This window comes from Brassica oleracea, chromosome C3 (genome assembly GCF_000695525.1).
Source record: "Brassica oleracea var. oleracea cultivar TO1000 chromosome C3, BOL, whole genome shotgun sequence".
NCBI lineage: Eukaryota > Viridiplantae > Streptophyta > Magnoliopsida > Brassicales > Brassicaceae > Brassica > Brassica oleracea.
This window is the reverse complement of record NC_027750.1, coordinates 50,027,582-50,048,132: the sequence shown is the minus strand read 5'-3', so window position 1 is coordinate 50,048,132 and position 20,551 is coordinate 50,027,582. Positions and strand designations below refer to the sequence as shown.

The following is a 20,551-nucleotide window of genomic DNA, read 5'->3' as shown; positions in this document are numbered from 1 at the left end:
TAATTTTTAAAATTAACATCAACAGTATATTTCCCAATATTATCCACCTAATCAACACTAAATAACATAAAATCCGTAAACTTATCTAAATTCTCTATACTAATCACCTAATCTATCCTAAACTAGCCAAATTAGAGAGGAATTAGAGAGGCTTACCATTGCTACCAAATGGAGAGGAAGTGGAGAGGAAGTAGAGAGGAAAGAAAGAGTGAGTGCTCGGGGGTATATATAAGATTACATATCGTCGCAAATTCCTCGTAAGGTTACGACGAAATAGCGAGCAGTTACAAAGGCACGTGTTATCCTGTACGAGGAAATTGCGAGGAATCACAAAGGCCCGTGTTTTTATATACGAGGTATTAACGACGATTTTGCTTACGTGGAATTAACGAGCCTTGCTTTCCTATAAATATACCCACAACTCTCATTCTCAAACCACACACAAACTCCCAAATCACACCCTATCTCAAATCACATTCCTCAGCAAAATCCTATTCAAATTATAAATATTTGAAAAAAAAAGGAAAAGGAGAAGATATTAGAATTCATGTGGGCGAGACTTACGTATTATAGTTGCTGGAAGTCTTGCCACATGTGAATCTGGTATTTTTCTCCTTTTTATTTTTTTGCTAGTTTTCACACTACGAGGTATTTACGACGATTTCTGCTTATGTGGTGTTTACGACGGTTTCTGCTTACGTGGTGTTTACGACGATTCTGCTTATGTGGAATTAACGATTTGTGCTCAGATCCCTGAAAAATGCTCCAATGCCTTTTATATTCCAAAAAAATTAAACACATTGTTAGTCATATATTATTTTGCTAATTAGACCGTTATAAAATTATTGTGATATAATACACTACGTACCTGCAAGTGCTTCATGTACGTTTGTTGGAAGTAGCTCCACAAATGCAAAGGGCAGTAGTCGTTGCATAAAGACATGACAATCATAACTTTTCATCCCGGAGAACTTTTGACCCTTTTCAACACATCTAGAGAGATTTGAAACATACCCATCGGGGAACTTCACTTCTGATGCCACCCAGTTGAACAACACCGACTTTTTTCTGAAGATAATCTGAATATCGGAATGGGAACTTGTCCATTGCTTTTAATATGTAACTCGCTTCTTGAGAAAATATCCGGCAAGTCCAACCTCGATTTTATGTTGTCTTTTGTCTTCCCTGGGACATTCAATATTGTATTCATGATGTTCTCAAAGAAATTCTTCTCTATATGCATCACATCGAGGTTGTGGCGCAGAAGAAGATCCTTCCAATATGGCAACTCCCAAAATATACTTTTCTTGTGCCAGTTGTGATGAACACCGTAAGAATCTGGCATATTACGAGGGACATGCCAATTACCACCCCAACGAACTGTTTCGTTAGCTCCGTAGTAGTCGATTTGCGCTTCAATTTGTTCTCCAGTTAGATATGGAGGAGGAGTGTCTCTCACAACCCTTTTGTGCCTAAACAAATTCTTGTTTCTTCGGTAAGGATGGCCAATGGGAAGAAATCGACGGTGACAATCAAACCAACTTGTCTTCCTACCATTCTTCAGTTGAAACGCATCTGTCGTTCCATTACAATATGGACAAGCTAATCTCCCATGTGTAGTCCATCCAGACAACATCCCATAGGCAGAAAAATCACTTATGGCCCACAAAAGCATCGCTCGCATCGTAAAATTCGTCTTCGTTGAACAGTCATACGTCCTCACCCCTGTTGACCACAAATCCTTCAACTCTTTTATCAGTGGTTATAGGAAAACATTCAGGGACCTTTTTGGATGGTTCGGACCAGGTATTAATATGGTCAAGAATAGCAACTCCCGTTGCATGCACATCTCCGGTGGCAGGTTGTATGGTGTAAGAAAGACTGGCCACAATGAATATTGTCTCCCTGACATTCCGAACGGACTAAATCCATCTGTGAATAGTCCGAGATACACATTCCGGCTATTGCTAGCGAAATCCGGATATACTTTGTTGAAATGTTTCCAGGCTCTTGCATCTGATGGATGAGTCATCTCACCATCCGTCTGAGTATGCGCGGCATGCCATCTCATCATTCCAGCAGTCTTCTCTGATTGGTACAATCTTTTCAATCTGTCTGTAATTGGAAAGTACCACATCCTATAAAATTTTTTGCATCTATATTAGGTTCTTCATCTTCATCATGAGCTACGAATGCATCAGCTACCATATCATGAACCCTATCATAATCTACCATCTCCTCCTGATGGTAACTATGTTCATTATGCAAATGATGATCAACCAGTTTTTTTTCCTGAAAATTTCTATTACTACTACTAATTTCGTTCTGATCATAATTAAAACCTTCTCCATGTTGAAACCAGATATAGTAATTTGGCGTGAAACCTCTATTTATTAAATGCTTCCAAACATTTTCACGGTTTGCCAGTTTCGAATTGTTGCATTTCCAACAAGGACAGAACATCTTACCACTTTCTTGGGCGAGCGGTGTTGAATATGCTTGATGCATAAATGTTTTCAGACCCGTAAGGTATTCTTTCGTCACTCTCCCGTTAGCATCTCTATGCATATACATCCACTTCCGCAACTAGTAGATAGTCCCGGAGCCAGCCATGTTTTTCACGTTTTTTGTTGTTGGTGTGTTTAAAATGATGTTCAAACATCCATATTTATAGGAAATTTCGAATCTGGTAGTTGTAATTTTCCTATGAATTTACGACGAAAATTAATTAGGTGGCAAAAAAAAACGTGTAACACCTACAAAGTTGGTGGATTCAAAATTTCCTCGCTAAATACACGTAAACTATTTCCTCGTAAATAACACGTGAAGTTTACGTCGTATTTACGTGGAAATAGTATTTCCTCGAAAAATACTCGTCAAATTACATCCACTTTACGACGAAACGCTTTTGTCGTTACTTTACGAGGAAATAACGATGACATTAGTTTTCCACGTAAGTTTCTCGTAAAATCGACGTAAATTTACGAGGATTGTTTTTCCTCGTTAAATTTCCTCGTTAAGCATGTGTTTTTTTGTAGTGACCACAACCCGCAAAAAAAGATGACAAAATCAAACAAACGGCAAACAACTAATCCTAAACTCTGGATATGCCCTACGAACATTACAACAAAACAAACTCATCAACACAACACAACGTCACCATTTATATCCAAAATTACACACATAATGAACGAACTTCTAAATTAAAACAAATTCTCCAACAGCTACATCAATCTTTTTTGAAACATACGACAACAAAATCACTCAAAGTCAACATCTCCGCGCTTGCGCGGGGCTCCACCTCTAGTATCACTAACAGGGTTCTTGGGATCTCCTTATAAATATATAGAGAAGGTTTCATCTCGTTTAAGGACAAATGGGCCGGCTTTATAGCCCAAAATTTGTCACATAAGTCTAATATTTTTGGGTTTGAATCGATTTCGGTCTGATTTTTTAGCGATTATTTGGCTTTTAAATTAATTAATTAATCTGTTTTCCAGTTAATTAGACCGAATAGGTCCAAATCGTTGCGGTCCGAGGAACGGCGTTCCGCCTCCTAGACGGGCGCCCTTTCATGTAAAATACTTAAAACCAATCATTTTCTTACGTACTATAAATAATCAGGTAGACAGCAAATGAAAGTGAAATAAATCGATCGGAATGTATCACGTACTATATTTATGTCTATGAAAATGAAGCAAGGACCCACAAAACGAACTAATTAACGTCGATTCATGTGCATCTTCTGCGTTGCATTAATATCCCAATTTGCTTTACTTCCCTCTTTCCCACAAAGTTTGAACTTTTCCTTCTTCAACAAAAACTTGCTATCTCTCTCACCAAATCAAGCAATGTCCACGACACACCTGAACCGTTCGATCTTGATCTCTCTCCTCCTCCTCCTCCTCCTTCTCACAACTTCCATCACTTATCCAACCGCAGAAGTAAACCGGACGATGACATCAAGAAACTTCCGTTACCGAACTCACCGATTCATCCCGAGGGTTCACCTCCCGTATTACGTGACTCCTTGTGACTCCTTCTCTCGTCCTTACGCGCGTTCTATGTGCCTTGAGCTTCAAAGGATCCACCGTAGCAGCTGGAAGCAGCCACTTGTTTCCCCTCCTCCGCCGGAGATCGATCCAAGGTACGGCGTCGATAAAAGACTCGTTCCCTCCGGTCCAAATCCTCTTCACAACTAAAGCTCTTGCCCCAATTCGTATACATATACATATAGACAGAGTCACAGAGACCTTTGCTAGTTAGATATTTTATAGTTGACACATTTCTTGGGGTTTCTTGGAGTTCTTTTTTCGAGAGATCTGTGTTATTCATATATAGAGTTCTTTTGCCCGAAGACGAAAGTTCATCATTTCTTTGTGGATCTTTCTTGAATCTTGATTCTACTCTTTTGATCTTGTAATTAGAGTCCTACGTTACTTGGGCAGATATTATTGATATTTTATTTTCCACGCTTGTTTTGTAGACTTGTAGAGTGTGTAAACAATCACGAAAATGAAAATAGTGTATTTTTGCTTGTTTTGTGCTTATAGTTAAACATTTTTTTTTTTGTAAGATTGCTTATAGTTAAACATCATAAGAAAAAAAAAGCAGAAAATATTTAGATATGGTTGAGAGAGGAGAGGACAATGACTCAATGAGAAACGCATGCGTTCCATCAATTTGGGAGCTGTATATTATGTGTAACATGAAAGTCTCTATTTGTCTATGAATAAATTTATACTTCAAAAAATGATGGCCCATATATATTATCCATATGTATCCTCTTCTCTCATCTCATGATATATCGCTGTAAAGTAATTAAATTCGCTTGTCTCTGTGAATACCCAACAAGACACTGATTTATAGAACCCTGCAAATATAATGAGTTTTTTTTGTTGTTGTAACGTCTGTTTTTCTATTTCCAAATCAATTTTGGTTTTTGCTAAAAGGAATTTTCAACGTCTTGTCCGTTTACTAAGTAGGACATGATGCCATTATCATCCGATTCCTGATTATATTTAAGTTGTAGACAATAGAATTCTAACTATTTGTTTTGTTTCATTACATAACGTGCAGTCTGTGTATTGACTTGGTTTTAATGAATGTGTGTATGTGTGTGAGTTGTACATAGGAAAAAAACGAGGAAAAAAACTTTTTACTATTTTCTTAGATGAGGAAAATAGTGCAAAAACCTGTGAATCAAGTTTAAAAGTTATAACCAAACAAAGAAAAAGTGGGAATATAAAAGTATATATTGAACAAAATTAAAAGAGTAATTAGTCTAGTGGTATAATACAAGTCCATTAAGAAAAACACTATATCTCAACACTAATACGCTTGTTGCAGCTAAAAAAGGTAAAAGACTGAAAATAAGGAGAAACCGAAGAGGCAACAATGAATGACATTGATACAAGTTTTGAAAAATGATGAACATATAGCTGAGAGATGGGGAGTGTAAGGAGGACTTTGGTGATAACATGAATTTTATTGGCAACAAAATGGAAAACAAACGAACTTATATTGTTAAAGACAGGAATAAAAATAAGAAAAACTTTGGATTTGAAAGACTCTAACCAAAAAAAAGAAAGGAATTGTGACAGACACTCTTACCCATTTTGAAAATGGTGGATAGTTTTCAGAAAAACAAGAAAATAGCTTAAAATACAGAATGCATATATAGTTTTACAAATACCACAGATTTTATGTTTAAGAAAAAAATCATTAATCATTAGTACCATTTTAAAAAAATAAAGTTTTATACATTGGTATCCACTCATTTAAACCTACCCTTAATCTCAATTGGGAAAATTGCATTCTGTAAATCTGATTATAATTTTTCATCTTTTCATTCCCAACTCTAAAAAGAAAGCAAATCTCCTAACTTTAGATATTTTCAAAGTCTGTTTTATTTGTTTCCTGTTTTTGTGTTCTCTTTTGCTTGATGGTAGGATCTGTAATTTAACAAGGGAGGACTGTTACATTCCACAACATCTGATCTCTGTGAAAAAAGTATCAAGCTTTGTGCTTGATGCTTCTCTCTCTTACCATCTGGGGATATAAGTGTTACTTCCAAGACTTGAGGTAAATCAAACAAATGGGTTCTCACTACTTTCCCTTCTTCTTATGGTGTTTGCTTATTATACAGTGTTTGATATTATTAGTCTTAAAAGATGGAGCAGTGCCAAGAGAGGAAGTTTGCGTGTAGGTTCTGCAGCAAGAGGTTCCCTTGTGGTAAATCACTTGGAGGTCACATCAGAACTCACATGAACCACGAGAACTCAGCTGATTCAGATGAACTCAATAATCTCAGAGTCGACGAAAATGGAGGCAACTCTAGCTACGGTCTGAGAGAGAATCCTAAAAAGAACAAGAGGTTTGTGGTTCAAAGAAGCATGATGGCTCTGAAACATCAACAACACCAACAGCAACTTCTTTATTGCAGAGAATGTGGTAAAGGCTTCCCTTCTTCTAAAGCTCTTTGTGGTCACATGGCTTGTCACTCCGAGAGAGAGAAGATTGTGATGGATAGTCAATCTGAGACTGAAGCTTCTTCATCACCTACCAGGAGAAGATCCAAGAGAGTTGTTGGTGGTAGCATCATGAATCAGTACGGTTCAGCATCTTCTGATGACACTGGGATTGAGCCTGAACAAGAGGAAATGGCATTGTCTCTGATGATGATGTCTAGAGACTCAAGTTTCAAGAAAGGACATAACATGGCTGAGTCTTCAGACTACTCTGTGATACTTGAGACCAAGTCATCTTCAGGAGAACAGCTGAAGAAATTTTGTAAGCAAGACAAACTTGGAGGAGTAGATGTTCTGTATGAATCAGACAATTCTGATTCTGGATACTTCAGGAATGGACCAAAGAAGTTAGACTCAGACGTTTCTGTTGATGCTGGATTCATTAACAATGCTGCAATGGGGCTCAATAACAGATTCCGGAAGGAACGGTCAGGAACCGGATCAGGTCGTTCGTCTACAAAGTATGATCTGAGGAAAAGCAAAAGAGGGTTTCCTTGTTACGGTCGGAAGAAAACCAAGTATGAGTTAGCTGAATCAGTTTATGACAGTGGTGATCAGCTAAGCTTGGAGACTGAATCTTGTGCAGACACAATCAAGATTCATAGTAATAGATCCACAATGGTTAAGAAAGCAAGTGGTGGTGGTGCAAAGAAGAAAAGCAAAGGCCATGAGTGTCCTATTTGCTTCAGGGTGTTTAAATCAGGACAAGCATTGGGTGGTCACAAGAGATCACATTTCCTTGGTAATCATGAGCACAGGACTTTGGTGATCCAACAACAACACCAAGTGGCTCATGAGATGCATACACTCATCGATCTCAATCTTCCTGCTCCTATAGATTAATGCCATCAGCAGTAACTGAAAAATCAAGATTTTGTTCTTCTCATTCTTGTTTCTCCTCTGTTTTATTTGTTCTTTGCTTCAGATTCAAGCATACTTTTTTTACTTTTATTTGTTCATAATTATATCAAGCTATTGTCCCTTGTTAGAATTTTTTTAAAATATCAAACTGATTAAATTTGGTTATTAGTTAAGAGTATAATAGGATTTTATACTTTAAAGATCATATTAGAACAATGATTGGTAGAAAAGGTAAACTGTACCTTGGCATCAAACAGTTGCAATAATAAACAGATGTATCTTTTTTATAACCAACAAAAGGTGACATTCAATAACATCAATGTATTCTAATACTAATTGTACTCTTTGCAATGTTTCAAGGTTTGTGAAGTTCTGATTGTTTCCTCAAACTATCATGTTAAGATTACAGTTGCAGGAGGAGGGCACCTTTGTCTCCTCGGTCTTCTTGTTGCTTTTCCCCATCCTGTAGCCCTACTGTCTCCACCAGAGGTGGACTCTCTGCTTCTCATAAGCCCACTAAACAACTGTATATCTTCAGTGACTTCGTGCCTTGATAGAGAAGAGAGTCCAGGGAGAGTATCTCTCTGGAAATCCCTCTTCGGTCTTCCTCTTCTTGCTTTTCCTCTTCTTGGCTTGTTCAAGCCCGTCCCTTCGAAGATCATATTCTCAGGGACTAATGGCTCTGGCATGTAGTCTTCTTCCTTGGTCGGATGTAAACTCAGGGTCATGGCTTCAAAGTAGTCAATCTCCCCAGAAGAATTCTCTTCTCCAGAACCATCAATCTTTCTTTCTAACTCATCACTGCAAGAAGTGATAATGTCTGCGAACCAAGAGAGTGGACTTTTCGATGCCACATCAGTTGAAGAGGAGGAAGCTGCGTCATCAGGATGATCAGACAATGAAATGGCGACTATTGCTTCTGCTGCTGCTACCTTGATGAGTTCATCCTGCGAGCTCTCTCCATCTTCTTCTTCTTCTTCTTCACTCTGGAGAGTGGGGGGAGCTTCCAAATCTATCGAAAAAGTTCCTTTTGTTTTCACTCTTAGACTAGAATGTAAGCCTGAACCTTCATCATCCTCACTAGCACATGCATTCAAATCAAAGCAGTGTCTGATGTTGGCAGCTTTGTTCTCTCCTTCCTTTTTAAGACAAAAGGCTTTAGCACCATGCTTGTCAACAGAAACCGAGGCATCATCACATGGCAAGTTGATATCGAAGTCTCGCTTTAACAAGTGGTTCATTTCCTTATGCTGATCAGCGATGCACAAGGAGTGAGAGAGAAGGGAAGTATGCTTCTCAACTCTTACAGTGTTGGCATTGTTAGAGCATGAAGCAGATGATCTCAAACTTTTCTGAGGGGAAACACTATTCAGGCCATCTGTGAATTGATTTGTTGATGCATTCAAGTCCAAGAAGCCATTGGATACTTCAATTTTGCAAGGGAGCTTAGGTTTTAGCCAGGGCAATCCAGCTGAGCATTCATAAGAAGCCACACTTGATTCCACGTAGCTATCATAAGAAGCTTGAGGATTCACTGAACGAGCTTCCAGCTCACGATGTGCTCTTTCCCGGGAGAATGTTACATTGCTATAATCAGTCGGAGGATAGCTCTGCCTCTGAGGTTGAACTGCATTGTCAGAACGGGAAGGTATATGCAGGTCTCTCTGACTCTGAGTGCTTCCGCCATGCCCTATTAACATTTGAGAAATAGAACTTAAGCAAAAACGGCAACATACAATTAAAAAAAAAAACCATTTTAAGAGCCGTCAACATGTATCATAAATGACACTATTACGACATATTTAAAAACATATATCATTAGAAATGGAATGAAAGTGAAGAGAGCATGTAACCTGCGTCAAGGACCATCCATCCATTTTGACTTGTGTTTTTCTCCGACCAGTGCCCTTCAACATCTGCATTGTGTCTCCTATAATGAGAATAGGTATCCCTGGAGAGCGCAAGAGGTTCTGAATCTTGCAATGTGAGTGGCTCATTCAAGTCAGCTAATAAGCCAGTTGAGTTCTTCACATCTAAGCAAGATCCTGAAGGGTTGCTCTGATGAGAAGCATCATCCCCTCTTCCAGATTTAGAGCGTTTATATGGAGCGCAGATCGTATTATCATCGGTCTCATCCGTATCAAGATACATGTGTGCAGGGAGTTGAAGGTCAATCATTTTCCTCCTGGCCTTAACAGGACTAGCGTTGCAAGCTTGTGAAGTTGAGTTTGGTAAGAGAAACACAGGAAGCTGTCTTTTAGTTGCATTCTCAGATGATGTATTATGATCACTCAAATTCATATCTTCAGTTGAGTTATTTCCCTTTGCTTCATCCACCAAATTCCTCTTAACTCTATACACAAGCGGATCAATAGAAAACCAAAAAAATATCAGTACATGCGTAAATGAAACCATATGAGTGGAAAATAAGAATCAAGAGGAGACCTGGTTCTTAAAAACGGCATCGCATTGTTTGTTTTTATGAAACCTCTCTCATATATGATGAATCTGCAGACAAACTGCAAAGCATTAAAATCTTCAGGACAAAAAAAGCTTTTACACACAGGGATCTTGCTCTGCTTATAAACACAACTCGTGCAGCTTTAATTGTATATATGTAAAACCCGGAAACGCAATCACATGATTCTCGCAACACAAGAAGAAGCAAATTATGAAATAATTTGGTTTAATAGATAATCATTATCAATAAAAAATTGTTGCATCTAAAAAGCCATATTCTACAAATGGAGCTACATTCATCTTTTCAAACAAGGAGAAACAAAATAAATAAAGTGAAAAGGGGAAGATTTATAATCACAGAGGTTGTGGATTTTAGGATGGATTTGACTTTAAATGACTAACCTACATTCATCAAACAAAATAACACTGATTATGCAAATTACTTTAATAGAAAAATGGCAAATCAACTATAAGAATTATAAAATAAATATTAAAATAAAATATAAAAAGTAGGGTGATAGAGATTGTTACCTCAGACCCACATCATCCGATCGCACTTTGAACAGAGAAAAACAAATCTTTGATCGTTGATGATAAAATAAACACTCATTCCTAAATCGCCGGTCAGACTAATAATAAAAATAAAAAACAAAAAACAATGTAGTATAAAATAAGAGAAGAGAGACTGCCAAATAATCAATACTCCATGGAAGAAGAAAGCTCTCAAGCCGTCTTCTTTTTCTTCGATCGCTGGGCCAACTCTATTTCTCTCTCTCTCTCCCTCCGGGTCTCTGGCCTTTTTTCTCTCTCTCAGATTCTATTATGATGAAGGCAGCAAATAAAAGAAGAATCAAAGATTTTATATTCCTTTTTTATTGGATTTTGTGTTTCCATAAAAACAATAAATATTAAATGCAGACGCAGGAGTCTTCTAATAACCGTGACATGCCATATTTTGTCATACTCGGTCCTTTCATCGCTTTTTTTATTTTCCTTTTCTCATTTTCTTGGTTTGGTTTTCTAGTAAATTTGGTATTGATAATTAAAAACTTTATGTTTTCAAATTTTTGAAAGAAAAAATATGTAAAAAATAGTAATATTATAAAACTCAACGTGGATAAGTCAATTATGTACAAAATTCTAAAACAACATCTAATAGAAAATGAAGGGAGTACTATATTTTAGTTCTTCTTTACTTTTTTTTTAACACTTTAGTTCTTCTTTACCATTTCATCTAAATACTACTCCTTAAAAAAAATAAAATTTTTGTTGCAATAAAAATTGTTTTTGGATTTCAATGCAATTTATATCACTAATTTATTTTTTTTATTCCTACATTAATTAAAAAAATAAAATAATAGAATTTTAATAGTTAAATAAATTGAATATTTAACTATTTTTAATTGGCTTGAAAAACTTAGAACGACAACTAATTTGAAACGGAATGAATAATATATTTTGCTAGTAAACAATCAATTATTATCATACTTATTTGTACTGAGTTTTGCAAATCAAATTCTTCCAGCAAAAATATGATCTCTTCTTACGAGGTAATACATAACAAAAACGCATATTAAAAAACAGTTAGATTTCGAAATCCAACATACGATTTCACTCTAGATTCTCTGCGTCTTTAAACACAGACCCTGATTTTACTTTAACAGCCTACTACTACCTTTTCTCCGTACGGTTAATATTTATTTAAGCTTATCTTTGTAGTGTGCATGATTGTAACTTACATATATACCGTATAACTTTACTTGATCTACCATAACTATATAAGGAAACAAAATGCACCAACATGGCCCATTTATATAGTACAGTATCATGAGTTCATGTAGAAATAAAATAGCATTGATAAAAAGGACAGTGGGCCGTAGATTGTCAGGTCCATTTAGCCCAGTTTCCAATGTTAATCACAAAAATCTCCCCTTCCAATATTCCAAGATGTTGGTCCATGTCTTCGAATTTCGTGAGAATGATATCCTCATCATTGACTATGGAGTACGGAGCTCTGGTGTTTAAAACTTAAAGAATAAATGAATTCTGCGTTAGTTACCATTTGAATGTTTGATACGAGTAGAAGAAAGGATGATGTTGCAACATGCATTGTAAATACTCTGATGAAAGAGGTAATCCTACCAACACTCAACTCAAGCAAGAACTGCAACTTAAGAACGATTAAACAAATAAACCGAATAATAACTCCTGACTTTTGGTTAACTCACAGGTTAAGCCTTTTAGCAAATAGATTTGTTTACAACACACAACGAAATGATTTTGTATAAAGAAAAGTCCAACTTAAATCTGGCCTTTTCAAATCTAGAATGGTCTCATTTTATTATTTTTAATAAGAAAATTAAAAAAAAAAAGGAGAATTTGTGCTAGCGATCAGACACCGCAAACAAGTGTAGGGCCGCGTGGTTTGCACGCCGTGACGCACCAGAGAAGATAAATCTAGTTAAATCTCAACCGTTGAGATATTCCCATCCTACGGTTGAGAAAGATATTAATACAGTAACCCTAGCCTTCTTCCTCCGTATAAAAATTGACATCACTCTCTTTTTTTTTTTGGTCATTCTCAATCTGATTCATTCTCCAATCTAATTTCCATCTCTCTCCCTCAACATGTCTGACGAAGAGCACCACTTCGAGTCCAGCGACGCCGGAGCTTCCAAGACCTACCCTCAGCAGGCTGGTAACATCCGTAAAGGTGGTCACATCGTCATCAAGGGCCGTCCCTGCAAGGTACCGCCTCTCGATCTCGTTATCATGATTCTAGATCTCTCTGTATAGCTCCTTTGATTTGGATTGAGTTTTTGAGATATGTTAGTTTTTATTTAATTATTGTATCCTCTTCTGTGATGAAAATAAACATAAGAGATGTGTTTTTTGTTTGAATGAATATACGGAATCTAGTTTTGTGTTTTTGATCTAAATATTGTTACGGATGATAAAGTCTTTTGATTCGATATTTATTTATTTTTGTTTTGGGCTCTTTTGGGATGATTGATTGATAGGTTGTTGAGGTTTCGACTTCGAAGACTGGTAAGCACGGTCACGCGAAGTGTCACTTCGTTGCCATTGATATCTTCACTGCCAAGAAGCTCGAGGATATTGTTCCCTCTTCCCACAATTGTGATGTAAGTCTAAAACATAACTTTACAAGATTTGGTTTATATTACATGATCTGATTCAGATTGTTTTTGTTTTTGTCAGGTTCCACATGTGAACCGTGTTGACTACCAGTTGATTGATATCTCTGAGGATGGCTTTGTACGTTAACCTTTCTCTTCACTTAATGTTTTGGTTTCCTCTTTGGGCATGTTTGAAGTTATAATTTTTGTTTGTTTGGTCATGTTACAGGTTAGCCTTTTGACCGACAGTGGTGGCACCAAGGACGACCTCAAGCTTCCCACCGATGATAATCTCAGCGCTCTGGTTAGTTTCTTGTCTTTTTCATCATATACATGAATTGTTTTTCATATTTGAGATTGTGATATTGAAAACAATTTTGTTAAAAAAAATATGCAGATGAAGAGTGGATTCGAGGAGGGAAAGGATGTGGTGGTGTCTGTCATGTCTTCCATGGGAGAGGAGCAGATCTGTGCCGTCAAGGAAGTTGGTGGTGGCAAGTAAACCAATAGTATCATTCTCTTTACACAGAGAGGATAATATTACTCTATATCCAGTTGTTATAAGAACGAGGAAAAAAAATGTCTTTTCCTTCTTTTTCTAATTTAGACCATTTATGTGTGTTTCTTGTTGCAAGACAACCATATCTATTGGTTTTGGATTGTTGAAACGTTTGGGGTCTGACTGGTGACCATTCGGGAAACAAGAGGAACAAACAGAAAAGGAATATACGGGAAAAAAATAGCAGGAATGAAAAGGAATGGTTGTTCCTTCTCAAATTTAACAAGGAATAATTTTATCCTTTAATTCTCTACAAAAACAGGAACGAGAGGGAATGAGAAGGAATTATTATTCCTTGCGAATGGTGATTTTTTATAGGAACGTTAGGGAATGCATTATTCCCCATCATTCCCCGGTCACCATTCATACCCTTGGTGTTTTAAACAGCGAAAGTTCTACTAGCCTTTGCTTATCATTAATACCTGTTGGTTATATGTTATTCAAGAAGATTACGTTTAAGCAACTTAGTTACCATTCAAACGATATTTGTAAATCATTTGAAACTTCGTTTATTACAAGGTCTTGAGTCTCTTGACCAAGCAACACAGTCAGGTAAATAATCATCTCTCTTGAAAAAACTAGAATCAGTGTGTGATCTGTGATTGTACTTGGAGAATCTGATGAGTGTGATGATAGTACCGAGTTAATCTCCAGTACACTTCCTCTCAATTGTTCATTAAGCGCTCTATGTGAATGAGAGTAGTTGCAGCATGTTTAGGAGAGAGACAAAAAAAACATAATGGAGGTTTAAAGCTCCGTCTTTATCTATAAGAGAATTTAGTTAAAAGGCAAAAAATGTCTCTAATCTACCTTCACAATCTAATAATTGTGGTTAAACTCAGAGAGAATTGTTTAGCTATGTGGTTTAACGCACTGGTTCCAACTGAATCTCTTGTTGGTAAACTTCTTCTTCTGCCTAAGTATATAACGTTTTCCAAGTTATTCTTTCTGTTGACAGAGTGCAAAAATGGCATAACACTTTCACATTCATTTAGTTCAAGAGGCAGGCCATATGCTCAAGCCACAAAAATCTGAATATACAAAACCCACCAGAGAGTGAAAGATTCCCTTCCCTGAGCTGATTAAAGAAAGAAAGAGTGGAATTATTCCATTTTACACCTCTTAGATGACTTTCTTCTTCTCAAAAAACGTCTTCAAGTGCATAAACTGCATCCCAGCAACTCCTAAGCACACGAAAAGAGACAGTAAACCCAACCACGCCATCTTCGAGTTTGTAGCCCTGTTCAGATCCTGCATCTCTTCCTCCCTGAGACAAAAAACAGTATTGATCACACAAGTCTAAATCAAAAAAAAAATTGCAACAATTATAGAAAGTGTAAGCCTATAGAAAGAAACTTTCATTACCGGTCTCTAAGATAAAACATCTCATCATGAATCGAGTTAACGGTTTCAATCAATGCCTTTACTTCAAACTCCATGACCTTTTGGTTACAAACACAACACAACAAGACATCAAGAATCTGATGAGTTATTATTATTACCAAAACAATATTTAAAAAAGAAACTCACTTCGACTTTGCTCCTCTTCGCCAAACTACCCAAACTCTTGTAATGAACACCCGTCCCCCACTCCAAATCGATACCCAACGTCACGTCAGGCTTATGATCGTGAGCAGCGAAACACGCCGAGTATTCCCCACCTTCCACCGCCGTGAACGAGAACTGCCCAGAGTCCACCTCCTCCGCGTGATGGTACGTGTTCCCGTGACTCGACGTCACCTGTAATGTGTTACATCAAAAGTTCACAAATTTCTGAAAAAAGGAAACGAATTTACGAGTACCCTTATGTTGATCTTGTGAGATTGTGGAGTAGGGTAAGGCTCGTTGGGATTGACGACGGTGTACTTTCCGACGGTCATCGCATGGCTTTTGATGTCCTCCGAGATGCATTTTGATTTGCCTGATTTTAACTCGAAGTGGAGAGATTGAGAAACGTGCGATAGGATGGCTATGATTAAGAGGAATGAGCATAGATATTTTGATCGGAGAACCATGATGAAATGTTTAAAGGAGAGATCTCTCTGTTTTTTTTTTTTTTTGCTCCTCAGGTCGTTTGTTTGTTGCAGAGATGAACGATGACGACGGAGGAGGAAGGGAGCTTTGACACGTGCTCGTTTCCGATTGGCGAGAATGCGTCCACGGTGATTTGTAACCTTCTCAGTTTCGTCTTTATAAAGGTGGACTTTTGACTTTGTATTGTTTTTAGACAAATGAAACTTTCTATTTTTTTTGTTTGACTGGATAATAATAGGGGCAAATCTCCAAAATAGCACTTTCTAAGTTTATATCACAAAAATAGCACTCAAAAACTAAAATGACCAAAATAGCACATTTCTAAGTTTATCCTTTGAAAATTTTAATTTTTTTATTTTTCAAAATTTGAAATCTTATCCTCAAAACCTCATTTCTCAACTCTAAACCCTAAACCCTAAACTCTAAACCCTAAACCCTAAACTCTAAACTCTAAACCCTAAAATCTAAACCCTAAACCCTAAACCCTAAATCCTAAACCCCACCCTTTAACTTTAAACCCTAAGTTTGTGACTTTTGATAATTAAGTGCTATTTTTGTGACTTTTGACCTTGAATGGTAGTTTGGGAACATAAACTTGATTTAGTGCTATTTTTGTCTTTTTCTCTAATAATAGGCCCACTAAGACAACAAATTACTTATCTAAAAAAACTAAAAATATTGGTTAGCGAATAAGGCGTTCACTAATTTGTTGTTACAAAAATGGCGTTCCCTAATTTATTTTGTTATATAATATTTTCAGCAAACGATTACGATCCAAAATGGTGCTGTTCGTTGCTCACCCAACTAATTCATCTGGGTGAAGATCCAAATCGATGTTCGTTTTGTACATTATAATGCTACATCCAGACGGATCACCCAGTTGAATTTTTTAAAACTCATCTCAAATTCTCTTCCAAATTATCCAGATGCACCATCATTCAGTCCAAAATAATAAATAACAAAAATAACCTTTTAAAAATAACCAAAATTCTATTTTTTTTTTGCATATACATTTTTTCGTAGAACCGAAAAATGCATTTCCCGCCAAAACTAAAAAACAAACTTTCCCGCCAAAAATGCAAAAATGCATTTTTTCGCAAAAAAACGTAAAACACACATTTCCATAAAAACGCACATTTCGGCCAAACCAGTAAAACCACACTTTTCGGCCAAAAAGGTAAAACACATTTTCCCGTCAAAACCGTAAAAATGCATTTTTCCGCCAAAAAAGTTAAACCGCAAAAATGCATTTTCCGCCAAAACAGGAAAAACGCATTTTCTCGCCAAAACCGGGAAACGCATTTCCCCACTAATACCGTAAAAACACATTTTTCCGCCAAAACCGCAAATCTCATTTTCCCGCCAAAACCGCAAAAAACACATTTTCCCGCCAAAACCGTCAAAACTCATTTTCTCGTCAAAAACACACTTTTCCCGCCAAAACCGCAAAAACGTATTTTCCCGCCAAAACCGTAAAAACACATTTTCTCGTCAAACCCGCAAAAACACATTTTTCGTCAAAAACACCTTTTCCGCCATAACCGCAAAAACGTATTTTTCGCCAAACCCGCAAAAACGTATTTTTCGCCAAACCCGCAAAAATGCATTTTTCCGCCAAAACCACAAAAATGCACTTTTTCGTCAAAAAAAACATTTTTCCTTAAAAACTGCAAAAATATTTTCGCCAAAACCGTAAAAACGTTTTTAGATATTTTCATATTTAGACAAATATTTATATTCAGTTTTATATATCTATTTGTAAATTCAAACTTCAGAAACTTAAATACACACAAATGGGTAAATCTATTGCAAAACAATCTACACATCAAACTTATTCAATTGTGCTGACCTAGCTAACGTTTACGTGCCCTTTAATAAAACTAAAGTTGACGAGGATGCTTGGAACTAGAAGCTTCGTTTTTGTGAGAAATAACGAAATAATATCGACGGTACGTGGAGAAGTCAGCCATGTACGTTGCATTTACAGACCCCACCCAAAAATAAAATAAAAGGAGAGTAAAAAATTAGGATCAAAAATCAAAATAAATCCTAGTCATGTAGATGCTGTTCTTTAGCTGTAATTCGATAAATACATAATTTAACATGTTTATCGAAAAAAAAATCAATAAATACATGAGAACAGCATTGAACTATTCAATTTTATGGTTTATTCTAAAACATGTAGCAGCCATATCTCGTTAATTTTGCCTTGTTTAACAAATGCCGTAGTTTTTCCAAAAAATTATTAAAATATTGGTTTACATTTTGGATATGAATGGTGATTAAGGAATGAAAAAGAACAATGTATTTTTTAATATTCCTAATAAATTTTACTATTCATAAATAATATAGTTTTTCCTTTTAACATTTTTTTTCATTTTTTTATTGTAAAAAAATATAGAAAAAAATGCTCCTCACTAAAATTGATACGGAATAATTAATTTTCATCATTTCTATAATTTTATTTCATTCCATTTTTTATTATTTTATAATGTTCTTGGGACGGTTACCAGTTTATCTGAATGTTTTGTGGCTTTGTAAATGGCCAACAAGGCAGTCAACACCATTATCCTATACTTCATATGCTTTTAGGGAGGGACGGCTATGGGCTATTATTTCATCTTTAAGAACCCATTTGGAAGTCGTATTTCAACTCCATCCAAAAAGAGCATTCCACAGTTGAGTGCCTAGTTGAGTGGCTCCTATGGCAACTACCACTATATAGTAATAGTATATATACTCTAATAACTTGTCTTTCGCATTTTATTCTATAGATTTTTATTTGAGAGCATTACACTAGAGGTTACTTTCTGTTGGATCTATAACATCTTTAAGTACTTTCTGCTGGAAGAGTACTTTAGGTCTACCTTTTGATTTTTCTGATCCGAAAATGCCCCTGTTAAAAATAAAAATAAAAAGGAGATACAGAAGAGAGAGAGAGAGAGCGCGTTTAAATCTGGTGGTCTCATGGTTTTTTCCTCCGTTTATAATTCTCCTTTCCATCTATTTCTTCTTCTCTAAATTCAGAACCATTTCATGGAGATTTATATTTACTTCAAATTCTAGACTTAAAATTTCCGTTCCCTTCACCCTCGATTTTCCCCCAAATCTTCTAAGTTTGCCTTCTCTTTTTAGTTTTTTCTACATTTACTTCATCTGACTTAGCAAAAATCTCTGTTGTTACTGATCTTGAGCCATCATCATCAGACCCATAGACAACATCTTTAAAGAGAATTGTGTGGGTAGGTTTGTTTTGGTCATGGAAAATATGGTCAGAGTAGTTGTGGCTGCGGGAATTGTGTTCGATGGAGTCGTGGCTGCAACTGCTGGTGAGCAACTACGGCGGATTAGAGTAATTGTCGGTGACCAATTACGCCGGTGTGGGCACCACCTCCGCCATATTCGTAGTGGCGGTTCTTGCGTTTCGTGGCCGGGAGAAGTGTGGTTGAGTGAAAAGTGGTTGGGTGACACGTCGGTCGGTGAAACTTGGCTTAGTGATAAGTGGTCGTTGGTGAGATGTGGTTAGGATCGGTGTTCATATGGTCATAGGTGCAAGACTCCTCCTTCCCTGAAAGTGATGTTTGTGAGGAGAAGCAGATAACCATATGTTAATTCTCGCTATTTTTTTCTTGGTCACCTATGTTCTTGATTTCAATTTCATTCATATCATCCAATTTTCGCCGCCACGTTTATAGAAACCATGAGACACCTGTGCTTCATCTTAACCATGGAAATAGAATCAATGCTTAAGTTCCATGAATCTCAGAACAAAGAGATATATAATGAGTAAAGAGGGGAGAGAGAAGAAGAAGAGACATTGTTAACATCAGATAAGTTGGAGAGAGTGAAGGAACGAAGGGAGGCGGAAGAGACGGAGGAAGTGATTGGAGAGAGAAGATGCATTGTTTGGTCATGTTTAGGTTAAGGGATTTTTAGGTATTTCGGAAGAAGAAAGTATGTGACCAGTTCAAAGTATGTGTAAATGTAAAAAAAGAAAGAAAAAGTATGTCTTGATGTAAATTTTTCTTTTTATTTATATCGATTTAATGAAAACATCGATTCAGAGCATAAAATGAAGATTACACTTTAGGATTGGCAAAGCTTTTTTTTTTTCTTTTGCTAATTAATATATTTTCCTAACTAAAATCTTAAATTGATACCATTCAATTTTTTTACGTGTTACTTTTTTCTTCATTGTCAGATTCGTCTTGTAACACCCCAAAACCAGCCCAATTAAAAACTTTTAAAGTCTAATGGGTTCTCTACAGCCCAACTAAAGAGCCCTAGGGTTTTCCCCTTTCTCCACTTATAAAAGCAAGCTCCCACCCTTTTAGTCCCGCATCAGAAACTTAGAAGCGAAGCCCTGCAGAGAATTCCCAGAGATCAGAAGCCCTAGCCGTCGACTCTCTTTCTCTCTCCCCGCGCCGCCTCCCTCTTCTTTCTCTCTCTTCGCCGCGTTCCTCCTCTCTCTCTCTCTCCTCGCCGCGTCTCTTTCTCTCTCTCGGCCGCGTCTCTCTCTCCTTGCCGTGAGCAGCCGCGAGTGGTGGTGGTGGCCGCGTGGTGTCATAGATCTCAGATCCCGTTTCTCTTACTCCTTATTCTCAGATCCAGATCTAGGCTAAGGTGAGGTGTTCTACCCAGATCTCTTTCATGCTCTTTTATATTGTTGAATGGGTTGCTAGGATTGATTAGATCCTGTTTGTTGTTAGGATGATAGATCATATTGCATCAGGACTCTCATACTGATTAAGAACTTTACACGAACGGGTTTAATGATGATTGATGATTGACTGATTGTTTGATTGGTTGAAGATCTGTGGTTTGTGATTGAGAGTTAGGATGGTTAGAAAGAAATGAACGTAGGATCATAAGAGAAAGGTTAACCGGTCTGGATAGATGAATGATAGGATATCTATGAATGAATGTTAAATGGATTGAGTGTGACACCGAGAACGGGTGGCGTCTAAAAA

General features: G+C 36.8%; 5 protein-coding genes across 8 annotated transcripts; 3 read left to right on the top strand and 2 right to left on the bottom strand.

Annotated features, from left to right (window-relative positions):
- The first annotated feature begins 3,797 nt into the window (after positions 1-3,797).
- On the top strand, positions 3,798-4,536 carry LOC106333752 (CLAVATA3/ESR (CLE)-related protein 9-like). Its single transcript, XM_013772165.1, has one exon. The coding sequence runs from the start codon at positions 3,852-3,854 to the stop codon at positions 4,200-4,202; it is 351 nt and encodes a 116-aa protein (XP_013627619.1). The 5' UTR covers positions 3,798-3,851; the 3' UTR covers positions 4,203-4,536.
- Positions 4,537-5,995: 1,459 nt separating this feature from the next.
- On the top strand, positions 5,996-7,497 carry LOC106333449 (zinc finger protein ZAT4-like). Of its 2 annotated transcripts, none has more exons than XM_013771889.1 (2): positions 5,996-6,084; positions 6,165-7,497. In XM_013771889.1, the coding sequence occupies exon 2, from the start codon at positions 6,174-6,176 to the stop codon at positions 7,371-7,373; it is 1,200 nt and encodes a 399-aa protein (XP_013627343.1). In that variant the 5' UTR covers positions 5,996-6,084; positions 6,165-6,173; the 3' UTR covers positions 7,374-7,497. The 2 variants fall into 2 exon arrangements, with proteins under 2 accessions (XP_013627343.1, XP_013627344.1); XM_013771890.1 differs by having other exon boundaries at positions 6,030-6,084; positions 6,174-7,497.
- A 195-nt stretch (positions 7,498-7,692) lies between these two features.
- On the bottom strand, positions 7,693-10,745 carry LOC106331321. 3 transcript variants are annotated; one of them, XM_013769644.1, is made up of 4 exons: positions 10,383-10,745; positions 9,837-9,910; positions 9,245-9,744; positions 7,693-9,081 (listed from the first exon to the last, which is right to left on the bottom strand). In XM_013769644.1, exons 2-4 carry the CDS (start codon positions 9,854-9,856, stop codon positions 7,784-7,786), a joined length of 1,818 nt encoding a protein of 605 aa, XP_013625098.1. In that variant the 5' UTR covers positions 9,857-9,910; positions 10,383-10,745; the 3' UTR covers positions 7,693-7,783. The 3 variants fall into 3 exon arrangements, with proteins under 3 accessions (XP_013625098.1, XP_013625097.1, XP_013625099.1); XM_013769643.1 differs by having other exon boundaries at positions 9,837-9,899; XM_013769645.1 differs by having other exon boundaries at positions 9,245-9,718; positions 9,837-9,899.
- Positions 10,746-12,387: 1,642 nt separating this feature from the next.
- LOC106331414 (eukaryotic translation initiation factor 5A-2) lies at positions 12,388-14,006 on the top strand. The gene is made up of 6 exons (XM_013769762.1): positions 12,388-12,599; positions 12,872-12,994; positions 13,071-13,127; positions 13,218-13,292; positions 13,386-13,663; positions 13,923-14,006. The coding sequence occupies exons 1-5, from the start codon at positions 12,480-12,482 to the stop codon at positions 13,488-13,490; spliced, it is 480 nt and encodes a 159-aa protein (XP_013625216.1). The 5' UTR covers positions 12,388-12,479; the 3' UTR covers positions 13,491-13,663; positions 13,923-14,006.
- Positions 14,007-14,486: 480 nt separating this feature from the next.
- On the bottom strand, positions 14,487-15,763 carry LOC106332465 (transmembrane emp24 domain-containing protein p24delta9-like). The gene is made up of 4 exons (XM_013770922.1): positions 15,350-15,763; positions 15,078-15,287; positions 14,913-14,989; positions 14,487-14,814 (listed from the first exon to the last, which is right to left on the bottom strand). The coding sequence occupies exons 1-4, from the start codon at positions 15,560-15,562 to the stop codon at positions 14,670-14,672; spliced, it is 645 nt and encodes a 214-aa protein (XP_013626376.1). The 5' UTR covers positions 15,563-15,763; the 3' UTR covers positions 14,487-14,669.
- Positions 15,764-20,551: the final 4,788 nt, after the last annotated feature.